Source organism: Diabrotica undecimpunctata, chromosome 3, assembly GCF_040954645.1.
Source record: "Diabrotica undecimpunctata isolate CICGRU chromosome 3, icDiaUnde3, whole genome shotgun sequence".
In the NCBI taxonomy this organism is placed as follows: Eukaryota; Metazoa; Arthropoda; class Insecta; order Coleoptera; family Chrysomelidae; genus Diabrotica; species Diabrotica undecimpunctata.
Genome location: NC_092805.1, coordinates 73911961 through 73928633, shown reverse-complemented (window position 1 = coordinate 73928633; position 16673 = coordinate 73911961). Strand labels below are relative to the sequence as shown.

At 31.4% G+C, this 16673-nt stretch overlaps 3 protein-coding genes across 5 annotated transcripts in view; 2 read left to right on the top strand and 1 right to left on the bottom strand.

Annotated features, from left to right (window-relative positions):
- Positions 1-10181: 10181 nt before the first annotated feature.
- Positions 10182-16673, top strand: part of Mvk (Mevalonate kinase) — a 309158-nt gene continuing 302666 nt past the window's right edge. The window contains exons 1-2 of one of the 3 annotated variants that reach the window (XM_072526065.1): positions 10201-10216; positions 12585-12672. The gene's annotated coding sequence lies outside the window, so the exon portion shown is untranslated. Of the gene's footprint in view, positions 10217-12584; positions 12673-16673 lie in introns of those variants that run through there. The other 2 variants (XM_072526064.1, XM_072526063.1) reach the window with 2 other exon arrangements.
- Positions 10249-12344, top strand: gny (ALG6 alpha-1,3-glucosyltransferase garnysstan). The gene has a single exon (XM_072526062.1). It carries the CDS (start codon positions 10512-10514, stop codon positions 12201-12203), a length of 1692 nt encoding a protein of 563 aa, XP_072382163.1. The 5' UTR covers positions 10249-10511; the 3' UTR covers positions 12204-12344.
- Positions 15508-16464, bottom strand: LOC140435888 (uncharacterized). Its single transcript, XM_072524601.1, has one exon. It carries the CDS (start codon positions 16462-16464, stop codon positions 15508-15510), a length of 957 nt encoding a protein of 318 aa, XP_072380702.1.

The following is a 16673-nucleotide window of genomic DNA, read 5'->3' as shown; positions in this document are numbered from 1 at the left end:
CATAACAGGATTAGTCATAATATTTACGGTTATTTTTAGGCCAGGATATTTATCGTAACAACAGGTTCAATATCAATGCAACAAACAAAAAATAAATAAATAAATAAAGAATATTGTCTCTTGGTAAGGGAATGTCGCTGAATTGACATAAGAATAAGGCGCGATATTTAAATATGTTGGTGTTACCCGTATTATTACCGAAAAACATATGATTTTATCATGCGGAATAGGTACCGTCCTACTCTCCTGTGACAAGCTATGACGAGCCGCATGACAGTGCTTATGACAAAATCATATGACAAATCACACAGTGTAAACATGTAAATTTCACTTTATGACCAAATCATATGACAAATCACATGATAAATCATGTAGTGTAAAGTGTGTATAAAGGTTAAATATTTACAAGTTAATATAGAAGGGATTGTGTCCTTAATACATTGTATATTAAAAACAGTTAAATAAAAGCATGGCATGCCAGTACATTAAAGTTCTTTGAATTTTGTGTAGGATACAATAATTAAATAATATACCTGGTGTTCCATCTAAAATAATAAAGTTGGCATCAGTATTTACATGACATCACACTCTGTATAACACCAGAGTATATACCTCAAAGTAGAAAACATTTTTATTGGAAACATATGCGCAACAAAAAATATTAATTGACGAGGAACGATCCATCATTTAATAAATAAACTTTATATAACTGTGCTGTATAATGTATTTCGAAACGGGCAAATTATTCATAAGTTGTCACGTCGCTAAGGACTAAGACGTCATGCGTAAGTCTATCAGTAATTTCCCCGATTCAAATTCATAATAGGCAACTTACATTAGTCAGCTTTCATTCGTCGTGGTAGTGGACGTGCGTAAGAAAGAAGCTTGTTTTTAAAACCGGTGTTTATAAATTAGCTATATAAATAAATATTTCGTGAACTTTAAAAGTAAATTAATTACACCAAATAAAAAAGCGAGGTACTAGTTTAATAAACCGGAACCGTGTCTACGGAGATGAAATTTATATCAATGAATTCTCCTTCACTTACTAATGATTGTGCAATGATTTTTATTCGGTGCAAAGCGTTCTTTTTTATATAATTCCGATTTAAAATATGCCCGATTTTTAAAAGCCACCGCCATTATTTACCACGAAACAACAAGAAATGACAGGAATGACAACTGTTTCTTATGATCAAGAAGGGTAATTTTAACCAGTGTTGCCATAGTTATTCAAAATTATGTTTTCTAATGAAAAATAAAAATTTACCTAAAACTTAAAACGAATAAATTATTACCTACTTTTAACTGAAAAGTATAGCTTTTTTACAAGGGTCAGTTTAGATTTGGTTACGTTACTATACGTTTATTATCACGTTTTCTTATGAACAATAAAAATTTTGATAAAATTTTATTCTTATTACTGCTTTTTTACCAGCGTTAGGTTAGATTTGGTTACGTTGGTTTAGTTTTAATTTCATGTTTTCTTATGAAATATAAAAATTTTGATTTTTAATTATACAAAATTTTATTCTTATTACTGCTTTTTTACCAGCGTTAGGTTAGATTTGGTTACGTTGGTTTAGTTTTAATTTTATGTTTTCTTATGAAATATAAAAATTTTGATTTTTAATTATATTATAACATTTTATTTATTTATATTACTGCTTTTTTTTACCAGTGTTAGGTTAGATTTGGTTTTTTGGTTTACATTTTTAATAATAAAATAAGACGATGGTTAACTCGTTTTGCACGTGGTTATTAAGATTGTATGCACCTGTTTTAATTAAGGTAATTTTCATGAAATTTTTAGATCTTTTAAAGGTTACAACTGGCAACAATGTCAAATGTACATAAAATTTAACTTCTTGCGCATGGCCGCCATATTGTTTTGAAATATTAAAAATCTTGATTATTTTAAACAATTTTACCCATTTTTTCATAATTTAACAGTAAAAAACAGTGAGATTTAATATGTTTTAGTTACGTTTTTTTATTAAGACATGTATATATACTTTTCTTTGCTTTTTATGTAATTTTTTTTTTATTCGTACTACTTTTTTTGTTATTTTTTCTGTATTTTTGATTATTTGGGCGTTCCGGCTTACTAAATAATTACCAAAAGCGAAATTCGGAAAGACATTAAAAACTTATGAGTGCGGTTAGCGGAGGCGATGCCTCCGATAACAATGTTTTAGAAACCCAAATGGATACAGAACATGCATCATCTTCAAACGAGGAGCTGTTAGGATTTCAAAATCTGGTTCCGGTTATACAGATAAGTATAGTATTTATAAAGTCAGTTGAAACATTTCACTCCGACGAGATTTATAAGGGCAGTTCAATATTACATTTACCAGTAATCAAGTTAAAGTATAAATAACACGCGTCAATGTTTCAAACGTATTTGAACAATACCCGTACTTTCTAGGAAAGAGGTAGAAGAAAGAGAGAATGAAAGATACATCCCATCAAATAAATATTGGACATTGACATGTTATTCAAAATCACCAATATTTAACAAACTACTTGGAGGTTCGCTTCCAGCCGACGGCGATGGTGTACAGATAAGAAACGCTGTTGATTCATGCCAGTGCTGTACAGCTAAAATGTTTATTATTTTACGAAGTAACTGTTTTAAATCATTATACTGTCAATATGGCCTATTGCTCATATATAAATTATTTTTGTTGCTAAATATGACATGTTAAAAACTTTTTTATACACTTATGTACTTTACGACAGTTTTAAGTAAATTAAAATTGTCCTTATTCTGTTCTTCATTAATCTATATTTGAATATGAAAATAAATGATGCGCCCATGTCTGGTAATATGATATTATTCTTTTAATGTTTGTCCGCAACCAGTTTTTTGGGTGTTTCAACTGACTTTATAAATACTATACCACAAAACTTGTTAATAATGAACCCATTATCGATAATGACTTTGCTAATGTACACACTTCAATAACAAATACCATAAACAAAGAAGTAGGAACAAAAAGGGAGGAATTTCTTTACCGACAAAACGACTTGGGACCTCATTACGTGTACATATTTGGAAAATAATTCACCCGATTTTAAAGGCAGGTTAAACGCTTTAAGGATAAGTGACATTATTATCACAAATTTTAAAGAAATTGATGAAAAAATTGTAAGCATTGACGCAGTAGGGAGAAATAAAATACGTATAAAATTTAAAAATTATAAATCGGCCAACTATATCATATCTAAAAAAAATGAAGCAATATTTACAAAAAATAATTTAGACATATACATTCCTAAGTTTCTTGTAGTTAGACAGGGCGTAATAAGAGATATTTCCACAGAATTTTCAGTAGAGTATGTTAAAGACAGAATCAAAATGTACGATTTACACTGTAAATTTGAAGTCATTCAAGTCAAAAGATTAAATAGGAGGCAAGTAGATGAAAACGGTACCCAATATATTCCAACAAAAACATGTGTAGTTAGTTTTAGGTCACAGGTACTACCAAAATATGTAACAATCAACAAGGTACTAAAGGAAGTCGAGCCATATAAACAAAAGGTGCTATTATGCTTTAATTGTCTAAGATTTGGACATACAGGGGGACAATGTAAGAGCAGGGCTAGGTGCGAAAAATGTCAGGAATCACACAACTCAAAAGAGTGTAAAACGACCGATATAACTCCAAAATGTTTTAGTTGTTCGGGGAATCATTTTACTACAAATTTGAGCGCGTGTCAGGAATTTCAACGTCAAAAACTTGTAAAAGACGCTATGTCTTCCAGTAATATTAGTTATCAAGACGCCAACAGACAGTTTCCCAGGAACTCCTATGCAAAAGCAACAACCATTAATACGGAACAAACTACAAACATTTCCTGCCTCAAAACTTTCCCTCCATTAAATCCCAATAATTATACACCCACCCAGCTCCCATCAAATTCAATTAACCAAATGTCAACAAATAACATATTTTACAATAATTCAAATAATACAAATTCTAGAACATTTAAAAGACAGAGACCAAATAGTCCAGATCCAACATTAATTTTGCATAATGAAATTATAGCTTCTCCTAGATCTCAATTACCTAAGGGAGGAATATTAGACAGTATTAACTATAAAGGAAATATTAATAATAATTCAGTTGCATCTCCTTCAGACCTGAGCATGATAAATTCAATATTAGAATTAGTTATAGAAATTGTCACAAAAGTTTTAGTAACAAAAAGTATAAATATAAATAAGGAAGAACTCGAAAACTTAGTCAAATTAACTATAAATGGAAACACGTCATCACATTCTCAGACCTCAACCATTCAATAAATATTCTTCAATGGAACTGCCGTTCAGCAGTTTCTAATAAAACTAACCTAGAATATCTACTAGATAGGGGCAACTACTCCGTTGCACTTCTATCGGAAACATGGTTTAATGCAGGAAAATATTATAATTTTAAAGGCCTCAACAATATTCGCTGTGACCGGGACGACGGGTACGGCGGCTCAGCCATTTTATTAAAATCAGACTTAATATACCAAGAAGTCTCAATTCCAACTACAATAAACTTTGAGCATACTTGTATCTCGGTTAATTTTCTATTTATACATAAAAAAATTTACTTCGTTTCAGTATACTGTAAACCGAGAACTAGAATATCATTACAACAGTGGATCAACTTTTTGGAACAAATTCCAAAACCATTCATAATTGGGGGCGACTTTAACGCACATAGTTTGGCTTGAAATGATGGATATGACGATACCTATGGCAAGACTCTTTTGGAAGCTATCGAACAATGCAACCTAGTAATTTTGAACGACGGATCACCTACATTAGCAAACAATAAGAAGTCAGCTGTAGACTTGACCCTCTGTACACCGGATCTGACGCACCTAATTACGTGGTCTACTTTAGAAGAACCTTATGGCTCTAACCACTTACCAATACACATACAATTTGGAAGGAATAGCCCGCTTGCGCAAATTAAACAGACAAAACATAACATATGGAGACTCAAGGCTGCTAATTGGGATGTATACACCGCTACACTTGAAGCTACAGAACCAAAATCATCACTAATGGGCATTATCGACAATATTAAGAAAGCTGCCAACAAAGCATTTCCCTTACAAAAATCAAACACACAAAATAGAAATTATTGTTCGAAGGACTGGTGGAATGAAACCTGTAACATAGCTGCTAAAGCAAGAAAAAAAGTTTACTTAACCTACACACATGCTCCAAATCTTAATAATCTAACAGAATATAAAAGACTTGATGCAGTAGCTAAAAAAACTTTCAAAGAAACTAAGAAAAAAAGCTGGATTAATTATTGCCAAAATCTAAATCAAAATACACCAATTAAAGAAGTGTGGAACGATATAAAAACCGAAAACAAGTAAATAAACCCCAAAGAAGACTGGATAAATGAATTCCACACAAAAATCTCGCCCCCATGGGTTGAAAACAACATTACTCAACAAATAGCTACCGTAAATAGAAACACTTCTTTTCTACAATCACTATTTCAATTATGGGAACTCGAACAATGCATTAAATCAACAAATAATAAATCTCCCGGGGCGGATAACATTTCATACAATATGTTGCATAAAATGCCCTTAGGCCATAAGAAAGCCCTGTTAGAATTGTTCAATTCGATTTGGATAAAAAAGATTCCTCTTCCACCAATGTGGAAAGAATACATCGTAGTACCTATCAAAAAACCTGGAAAACAGAACGGAAATGCAGATTCATATAGACCCATAGCTTTATCATCGTGTATATTTAAAACCATGGAAAGAATGATAAAGAACAGGCTTGAATATTGGCTAGAAAATGAAAAAATATTACCTGACTCACAATATGCTTTTAGAAAGGGAAGATCTTCCTTAGAACCCCTAACGATACTAGTAAATGACATCTATCTAGGATTCACACAAAAATACAACACTTTGGCTACATTTTTGGATATCACTTCAGCATATGATAATGTTCAAATAAATATACTAGAAGAGAAACTTATCAATATTGGTCTACCAACCTCCTTTGCCAACTTCATAAAATCAGCTTACTCTAGTCGATCAGTTTCCTTAAAGATAAATAAAGAAGTTTCGGAATCAAGAATATGTAGATCTGGATTACCACAAGGTAGTATCTTGAGCCCAATCCTCTACAGCCTGTACACAATGGACATAGAAAATGTTATATCACGAAAGTCCAAAATTATTCAATACGCCGATGATGTTGTCATTTACACCAGTAACAAATCAGAGGACAAATGTATAGAAAATATCAACACTGAATTTATAGAAATCCAAAAATGCCTAGAAAACATGGGACTTTCCATATCCGAGTCCAAAACCAATATATGTATTTTCTCTAGAAATAGAAACAACTATCAAAGATCATTAACAATAGGAAAATATAAACTCCGTATTAGCAACTCTGTAAAATATCTTGGCATACATCTAGATAGAAAACTATTATGGAAGGACTGTATCCACCAAATCATCAAAAAAACAAGTAATTCTATAAATATTTTAAGAGCGTTTTGTAGGGCAAAGTGGGGAGCAGATCCAAATACGGCTTTACTTTTCTACAAAACAATGGTACGATCAATAATGGATTATGGAAGTCAACTCTATGGAACAGCAGCAGATACACATCTAAATAAAATCGAGATACAACAAAATAAATGCTTAAGAGTTTGCCTGGGATATCTTAAGTCAACACCCATAAATATTATGCAAGCTGAAGCTGTGGAACCTCCCCTTAAACTAAGAAGACAACTATTGAGCAGAAAATTTGTGATAAAAACCATTTCCAAAAAAACTTCTTACCTCAAGAGTATACAATCACTAACAGTTCAAGTTTTGACCCATAGATACTGGCACTTCAAGAAAACCCCCCTCATAGTAGAAACTTTCTCAGAAATACTTGACATTACAGATATACTTTATTCCAACCAACTCCCCCCGGTTCTAATTTACTCGCCAGAACAAATTTTTTCACGTGAAATTAGAACCTACTATTTTGAAAGTCAAGAAGTAGCAAGTTTCAATCAAACAAAGTTTAACGAAACAAAAAACAAATACTGGCCAAACTATGATTCTATATTCACTGATGGATCAAAGTCAAAAGAATATACCAGCTGTGCCTTTTACCATGTGGAAGAAAATACTGACAAAAAATTTATTCTACCAAAGGAAGCTTCCATATACACTGCAGAATTAACAGCAATTGTGCAAGCTATGAAATACATACTCGGCTCTAACCACGACAAATTCATAATATGTACGGACAGCAAAAGTGCAGTAGATAAACTTAAAAAAGTAAACATAAATAGATCGGTTAATCATATTGAAGCAAATATCCTGTATTTACATAATGAGATCCACATCAAGAATAAAGTCGTCATATATCTATGGGTAAAGGGACACGCAGGTATAACAGGTAATGAAATAGTAGATACCTTAGCAAAAACAGCCCCAACATCAGGAGAAGAACTAAATCTTAAACTACCCCCGTCCGACCTATTCTTAAACCAAAGAAACAAAATAAATGAGATGTGGCAAAACCTACACAACGCTTCAACAACCGGAACAAACTTTTGTAAACACCAGCAATGAATTCCCAGAAAACCATGGTTTCACAAAATACCAAACAGAAACTTTGTCGCCACAATAAATCGAGTACGTGCTAATCATGCACTAACACCTTATTATAAGCACAAAATGAACATTACAGACGATCCACTGTGTAGTTGTGGTAAAATGGGTACATTAGTACATGTTTTACTTGAATGTCCAATAAATAATGTAAACATTAATAAACTATATAAAAACTTAATTCACTACAAGATAAACCTTCCAATAGACCTAAATTGTATTATTTTTTCAGGAAATAATGATATCCTTTATGTACTTCATCAACACATCATAAACTGTAAAATTACTAACCAATTTTGTATGCAATTCTGCGAAAGAAACTAAACGTAAAGCACACAAAGAGGGCTGAAACCTCCGAGGGGATGAACCGGGTTGACGCCCTAGCGCGGAAAAAAAAAAATAAAAAAAAATAAAAATATATATATATATATATTGTTATATTATTGTTATATATATTGTTATTGTTTATTTTGAGTTCAAACTTAGTTTATTGAGCCAATAAAAAAATTATAACTTATCTGTTATCAAAAGTAAAATAATCCTTATATTACCTGTGTTCGATGAATTCAAAAGATTTTCTAGTTGTCTTTTATCGGGAGGAGAAGAAAGGATAATAATACAAATATATTATATTACAAAGATTTACGTTTCTTTATTTTATATGAACGAATAAAACAATTATTAAATTCTGTCGTTATCTTATCAATCAGCATACAAGAAAATAAATCAAATTATTATGATAAGAAGATTATAAAGCTACATACATTTATATTACGTGAAAAACCAATTTTACTTAAAATTTTCTTTACTTAAAAAAAAAACCACAAAACTTTAAACTTTTGATTAGCCTAACAAAACCTCAATTCTTAAATTTGAATGCTAATGACCATGATGTCGAAACGATCCTTCACAGATATAAAATTCAATTGTACAAACACTTACAGTTTATTTTCTTCTTGAGTTGTATGTTGGAACATACCCAGAAAAGTCCAGTCTCCTCAAAGATGTGATCTCCCTTTTTTGGCACCTCGGCTCCTTTACGTCTCTGCAAACCTCCTGCAGACTACACAAAAAACACCTGATTCACTTCTCCAAACTCCGCTACTTATTTATGACACCAGGACCTCCTTTTGTCAACTTGATGCCGTAAGAATACTTTCACATATACTTTATAAAAATGCCCACGGTAGATACAAGGACCTCTTTTAATCTACTTGTTCTCTCCTTCTTCAAACTATTCACTTCTTTTCGTTACGCCGGTATCCAAACTCACGAACCACACCCTATCTTGAGACACACGACTGTTTCCGTTCGATGACCAAAATATGACTGACTTCTCCTGTCTCATCATCGACTCCCAAATTCCCATTTAAAAACGACCGTCCAATTCCAAAAGCTTAAATTGTGTTTACTATGATATTGGAAAAGCCTAATTTCGGTTTCAGAGAAAACTAAATAGCTTACTTTAAAATTGGTTTTTTTTAATACATCATTTATACATATTTCAAAAGATTAGCATATGGTCATTTAATACTCGACTCTACAAACAATGAAGAGATTAACCTTCAGGTAAAATGTCTTCGAATTCTAAACAAAGGATTTTTGATAATTTTGTTTGAAACGGAAAAGGTCGTTTGCCAAACAAATTTCTACTCTTATCTACACTAAATCTTATCTTAAATTACTATATACAATTTGTTTATATTGATATCTTGAAATTTTATTTCGATGGATTTTTTTATTTATTTTTCTTTGGTTGGGAAAGAAGAAACATAACAATATATATATATATATATATATATATATATATATATATATATATATATATATATATATATATATATATATATATATATATATATATATATATATATATATATATATATATATATATATAAACACCTTACACATTTTATATATTACTAACAAAACAAATGAATACATCATGCTCAGGTCTGATACTATGAAACATTTTACACAAATTAATGATTCAATCTAACATAGTCTGGCTAATTGGTTCTCGCCAAAGCCATAAATTCCACGGAAAAAAAACTTACATTACGCGGCTCAGAGTAGTGGGTCAGGCTCTAGACATTAGTGAAAATCCGTAGATCTATAACACAGATAAATTTGTGGATAAATCTATCATACAGATAAATCCGTAGAGTTAACAACACTGACATAACATAATTATGGGCACTTTACCTAGTTTAAAGCAAAAAAAAACATTAAAATTTGAGGTTTTTTTCACTTTTTCGACTAGACTAAGTCCACAAAAAATTTGGCATTTTTGAGGCGTTTCGGCTTACTAAATAATTACCATCTCTGTATAATAATAACTGAAATTGCCATCTTAGCCATTTGTTTTATTTTATTAAACTTTTAACAACTAGATGTCGCAATAAAAATTTATAAAGTGCCATAAGACAAAAAAATATTTATGACAATTTTATTTTACCAGTAGTCACTAGTCACCTAGTCAGTACTCGTTATGACATATACTAAGGATTACCTGAAGAATAAATTGTTAAAAGAACTGGATGCTTCTCATGTGGTGAGTACTGTATTTTTTCAATAAGAAAATCTGTCAAAAATTTGAACATAACCTCATTATCGATTTAGCGGATATTATTTGCTGCCACATCATTCTCAAAAATACTTTAAATTTGTATATTAATCAGATTAACGTCTTTACATGGATTTTTAAAGAATCACGACAAAGTTCCATCTGTTCTTTGTAGTGTTAGTATAAAACCATACAATTTATGCAATGGTAAACAATAATGGTGCAATGATATTGATCAATCCTACTTAGTGTATTTGACAAACCGTCCAAAATTTTTAAAACGATGCACTTCAGAATAAGTTCCGAGACGTGGTTGGTGGTTTTTGGGACTTTGTTTTCCATATTGTTAAGAGCATGTACAAATCTGCATCCGCATTCTGGTGAGGCCACTCCTCCTATGTATGGTGATTATGAAGCTCAGCGTCACTGGATGGAGATCACTACAAATTTACCGATAAATCAATGGTATTGTAATACGACTAACAATGATTTAAATTATTGGGGGCTGGATTATCCACCCCTAACTTCATATCATATGTTTATTTGTGGAAAAGTAGCCAATTATTTAAATGAAAATTACACAAAATTGCATGATTCTAGAGGATATGAGAGTGATTCTCACAAGGTATTTATGAGATACACAGTTATGCTTTCTGATGTATTTTTATACATACCAGCTCTGATTATTTATTACCAAACTTGTATCAAGAATGGAGAAGTGTTGGAAAATGGAGTGAAGAAAAAGAAGCCCCAGATCCCAAAGAAGTTTACAACCAAACCTATGACCTCTTCACTTTGTACTGTTCTTGGTTTATTATACCCAGGCATTATTCTTGTAGATCATGGACATTTTCAATATAATTCTATTTCATTAGGTTTTACAATATTGGCTATAACATATATACTAAAAGAGTGTGATATTTTAGCTTCCGTTTTTTTCTGTCTGTCTTTAAATTATAAGCAGATGGAACTATATCATGCTATACCATTTTTCCTGTACTTGTTAAGTACTTGTGTGCCTAAACCTGGCCAGAGAACATTTTGGGGAATAGTTAGGTTATTCAAAATTAGTTTAACAGTGATATTATGTTTTGGTCTCATTTGGCTACCATTCTTGTTTAACTCTGAACACTTATTACAAGTTCTGCATAGGTTATTTCCAGTAGCTAGGGGGGTTTTTGAGGATAAGGTTTCTAACATATGGTGTGCCTTAAATGTTTTATTTAAATTTAAAAGCAGGTTTAATAATTTTGAGATGATGAGAGTTTGCTTGTTTACTACGTTTTTAGGTCTCTTGCCAAGTTCTTTGGATCTTTTTTTGAGACCAAATTTGAAAAAGTTTGTTCTAGCCCAAATTAATTCATCTTTAGCTTTCTTTTTATTTAGTTTTCAAGTACATGAGAAAACTATATTATTGGCAGCTGTTCCTGTGTTGTTATATTTTCCATTTGCACCATTTATTTGTTATTGGTTCCTATGTATCTCACTTTTTAGCATGATTCCTCTTTTTTTAAAAGATAATTTAGTCATTGCTCTTATATCTCTTACCTTATTTTATTGTATTACCTTTAGAGTGACTATAGAACACAGCTATCGTAGTATGTTAAATAACAGAGATGGTCTGAAGGAGTATTATAGAAGTCTTTTGCACTCTATACTAGATATAGAATATAAAAAAGCTTCACAGATAGGTATTATTAAGGCATCTCTACAACAAATTAGTAAAAATTCTGATGCTGTCAAGACTCTCATTTTCCATTGTGTGATGTTCTTTTCACTAACTGGTTGTCTTGTTTTGTTTTTAGCATGTTTGTTTTTCTGTCCTCCAGTAAGATATCCAGATTTGTATGCTTTATTGATATCTGTTTATTCTTGTATTCATTTCTTAGGATTTTTTGTATATTTCAATATCAAACAATTAAAAATTCCTCAACAGTTTGAGGATATTAGGATTGATAAAGTGAAAAATTCATAGTTTGAATAATATGATTTTTCTATAATAAAGCAATACTTCTTGATTACACTTTCAGAAAGGGATAATTTAAATTGTTTAACTGATAAAATTAAATAATTCTGTACAATTCAGTTGATTTTAAATAAAAAATTATTAAAAATGTCTTTTTGTGTTTATATCTTATTATTTGGGCTTAAATATAAAATAAACAAAATTACTGCATAATACCGTGGCAACTAAATGTTTGGACAATTCAAGAAATTTCTATTTGAATATGGGGTTACATACCCCATATTCGTACCTTTACAACCACGTCAATACTGTCTGGCAGTGTTCTTACTAAGCATTGACACAAGCCATGGTTGAAACTATCCCATAATTTACCTAATTTTCTCTTTTCAGCAGTGGTTTTCTGGGATTCATTATGCATTTTCCGTTTCATCTTATGCCATAAAGTCTCAATACCAGTAAGGTCTGGACTATTCAAAGGGTATGAGGGGACTTATAAAACGACTAAATACAATATTATTAAAAATGTCTATGTAGGGTAAGAGCACCAGTTATTGGCCTCCTAAGGAGAGCACGTCGATATATCTATGAAATGTTTTGTCACTGTGGCCTATTGTAACTATTTTTAACACCATGGAATTTTATTATTTTTTCTACATATTGCAAAATTTTATTACGTTAATATTTCATGTGTGAAAATGTTTTATGTGTTCTTTTGTAAATGTGCAAATGAATCAGTTATTGGCCACCCTGTTCCAGTTATTGACACCATATGTGTTAGTGATTGGCCATCATTTTTTAAAGAGATATTTTACCAAATAATTCGTAAGTTAACCCTACAATGCTCAATTTTTAATTTTAGATTGGAAAAAATGATATGTACATCTATTTTATAAAGAAGTCGGAAAAAAATGCTTAAAAAAATATAAAGTTATTTATTTTTAAATTTCAGGACATTTTCGGTAATGTATCAAATTTGATACAAAGTGCATTTGGGCAAAATTATATATAGGAAATAAAATACTTAAGTACCTTTATAGTATAATATTTTTATTGATGAAATTGAAAGAAACAGTTTGAATCCTTATTAAAATATAAGTGCGAGTCACATTTAACATAGGTTAATTTTTTACAATTTGGCTTTTTGCATCGGATTGGATTGCTATTGTAGTTTGGCCAATGTCGTACGGCATCTGTTCGAATATCTTTTGGAGGAATATAGCTTGTTGGCCCGTTCTTTTTCTTCAATTGTATATCCTGTTCAATAGAACTTGTAGATGGTCGTCCTCACTCATTTTCTGCTGTATCTTCCATTTCTGCTCCACTAAGCTCATCTTCAAGTACCACTGGAATATTTGATACATCTATATTTTCTACATCTGCATCATTATTCAAGTCTTCAATATCACTTACATCACAATCATCTTCACTATCATCCCAATTGTCGACTATAACTTGCAATTCTTTATCTGATAAAGGCCTCTTCATATACCAGCTAGACATCTAAAATGATACCCAAATTACATTATGTATCATAAATGATACAAACAAGTTTTTTACCATACCTTTAAAAATAATAGTAGATGCTAAATAAAACTAATACTGGATGACTTGTGGATGTGTAATAAGCAGAAAACGCAATTTTGCACATTCAATTTTGATTAATAACCACCTATAAAAAAATTTTAAACTCAGCGTTATCGTCAACACGACGGTTAAGTGATAACTGACTAATTCGTGCGTTTTATAAAATATTAGACGACGTTGCAAGGTTACAAAATGTGTATAATATAATAGAGTGGTATATATCGAATATGTTACATAGTGCTGTTTGGACTTAATATTATTTCATTGTGTTATACATGTAAATTCTCGGTATGTTTCATATATGATACATTGAGCAGTGTCACATATACTTGATCGTTGAACATATACTTGATCTGTGTCGCCATAGAATCTTGTTATGCAAGGAATATTTGATAATAAATTATCAGATAGAATTGTAATTTTTGTTGAGGACTGATCTGTATTATCATCAAATAATTTCCGTTTGGGTACAATTTTTTTCTCAGAGCTTGGAGATTTAGTGTGGGCGAGAAATATTTGCGGAGATAATCTCAAATTCACTTCTGGTGTAGGTGAATGCTTGAAAATGTCGATATTATCTTGGTTATTTACAGAGCTTGATGATTTTGTGTGAGAATGAGATTCTGGTATAGGAACTTTGACAAATTCAGGTAGTGGTGGCTCAAAAACCTCAATATTGTTACTTCTACTTTCCTGGTTTAGAGGAGAAAACACTTTCAATGCTTTTTTTTTATCTTTTTTTGATATTTTTCAATAGGAATGTGCATTTTTACACCTTTTTTTAATTTTGTTGAGGTCATTTCTATGGGTTGTCTACTTTTCTCTTCAGACTTAAAAGTTTTAGCTAATTTTTTGGGATTTTTATTATTCAAGCTTTTTATTTTCTTTTGATTTTACTTAATACTCTGTTTTTCTTTTTTTCAAGTTTCCTCTGTTCCTTTTTACGCTCCTCTTCTAATTTTTTTTTCCATTTTTTCTTTTTCTAATTTTCTTCTATCTGATGAAGTTAGAACAAATGCTTTACAAAGGCCTTTTGAGTTTCCTTCTTTCCTTTTCGTGCTGGAGTATCTGGCCATATTAAGTAAGTCGCAATAGATTTATTTGTAGCATTTACAGATATATTTTCAGAAATGTTTAGGGATTTCTCGGTTTTTTGGTTTTTTGACCTTCTTTAACCGTTTTCGTCAAACTTGATTCAGCTTGATTTGTAGGTATATTCTTGTATTCTTTGCATGTTGAAAATTTCATTCTCAGGTACCATCAAGGTTTCGTCCTCGATTTCAGGAATGTTTACAATTTCAGTATCATTATCATATCAGTATATTATTACAGGTATATCATTTATATCGAAAATTACTTCAATTGTATCTAAAAATTTTACTTCTTCATCTAAAATATTTTCTTGTTCGTCGTTTGTAGAAATTTCTACCGATGATGTTTCTGTAAATGCTGAAAAGATTTGTTTCAATATTTGGTAATCATCAGATTGAGTTTTACAATTATTATTTCGACATAGCTCTTTAATTTTGTCATTGCCAACTATTTCACAAAATTGTTTATAAGAAATTGTTGTATTTGGATCAGTAAGTATTGGTAAATCATTGTGCTCATCAAGATTATCTTCAGTTTCAAATTCTTTCCCAAACCTTCTTCCTAAACCCACTTCTGGTAACATCTGCATTTAACCTATCTATAGCAGATTTTAAAACAGGGCCAAACTGTACTTTCGTTAACACTTTTTGGGGGTTGTCTCTCCTAAACTGAAGCACAGCTTTGTTCCAAAAAATGCAGCCACATCCTCTGGTTGCAATAATCTCGTGGCATTAGGATATAAAGCTACTAAAATAATTTTTAAATCTGTACAAAGTTGACTTGTCTGTATAGTTAAATGGGTTTTATGTCCATCAACAAAAAGTATCACCGGACGTGTAATATTATTTCGATCTAAATAAGGGTTAAATATATTTCCAATATATTCATAAAAGTTTTTGTTGTCCATCCAACCATTTTCAGTTAAACCAATACCCCACGAATTCGGCACAGCACTTAGTATATCATTTGGCAATCTTTTATGGGGATAAATTATCATAGCAGGTAAAATATTGCCTATTGCAGAAAATGTGAACATAACTGTTAAGTTAACCTTTGGGTTATGTTCAATTTCATAGACGTTTCTGGAACCCTTCATAGCCAAAACCTTTTTATTTTTGGGACATAGATAAAAACATGTCTCGTCACCATTGAAGATTCTTGTTGGGTCTTGAAGAACGTCTGAAAGTCCTTTTTTATTTAGATAAGATTTTATGTTGTCAAACCATTTGGTAATATCCCTTTGGTTAATGTTTGAACTTGCTGATGTCACTCCCTCTGAAGTCCTTAGCGAAATGTTGGGATTGCGCTTTAGAAATGCTGATAGCCATGTTCTACCTGGTCTATTTTCAACAAATGGATTAACTGTAGGGTTACTCTCTAAAAATGATTTAACGGAGTCCTTAATGTCGTCAACACGAACAGGAAATCCTCTATTTTGACAATGAAAAATCCAGAGTTTCAGTTGTTCCTCTTCATCCTTCGAAAGAAATGGATCTGGTCCATGGGTTATCTTGTAATGAAATTTTTCACTTTTCCGGTAACTTATAGTAGCTCTGGGAATATTAAAAATTCTTGAGGCTTCTCGCTCACTCATACCATTTTTAATTAAGCCCCCTTTCAGACGAGGATACTGTATCCGAGATACGCGTATCCGAGACGCAGATATTACATAGACTCAAATGGAGCTTTTCAGACGGGACGCGCGAGGGGTACAGTATGCGAGATACCGAATTCAGTATCTCGGACCCTCCTGTCGCCGACGACTGAATGCGTATCCCAGATACAGAAGAAACATTACGTTAA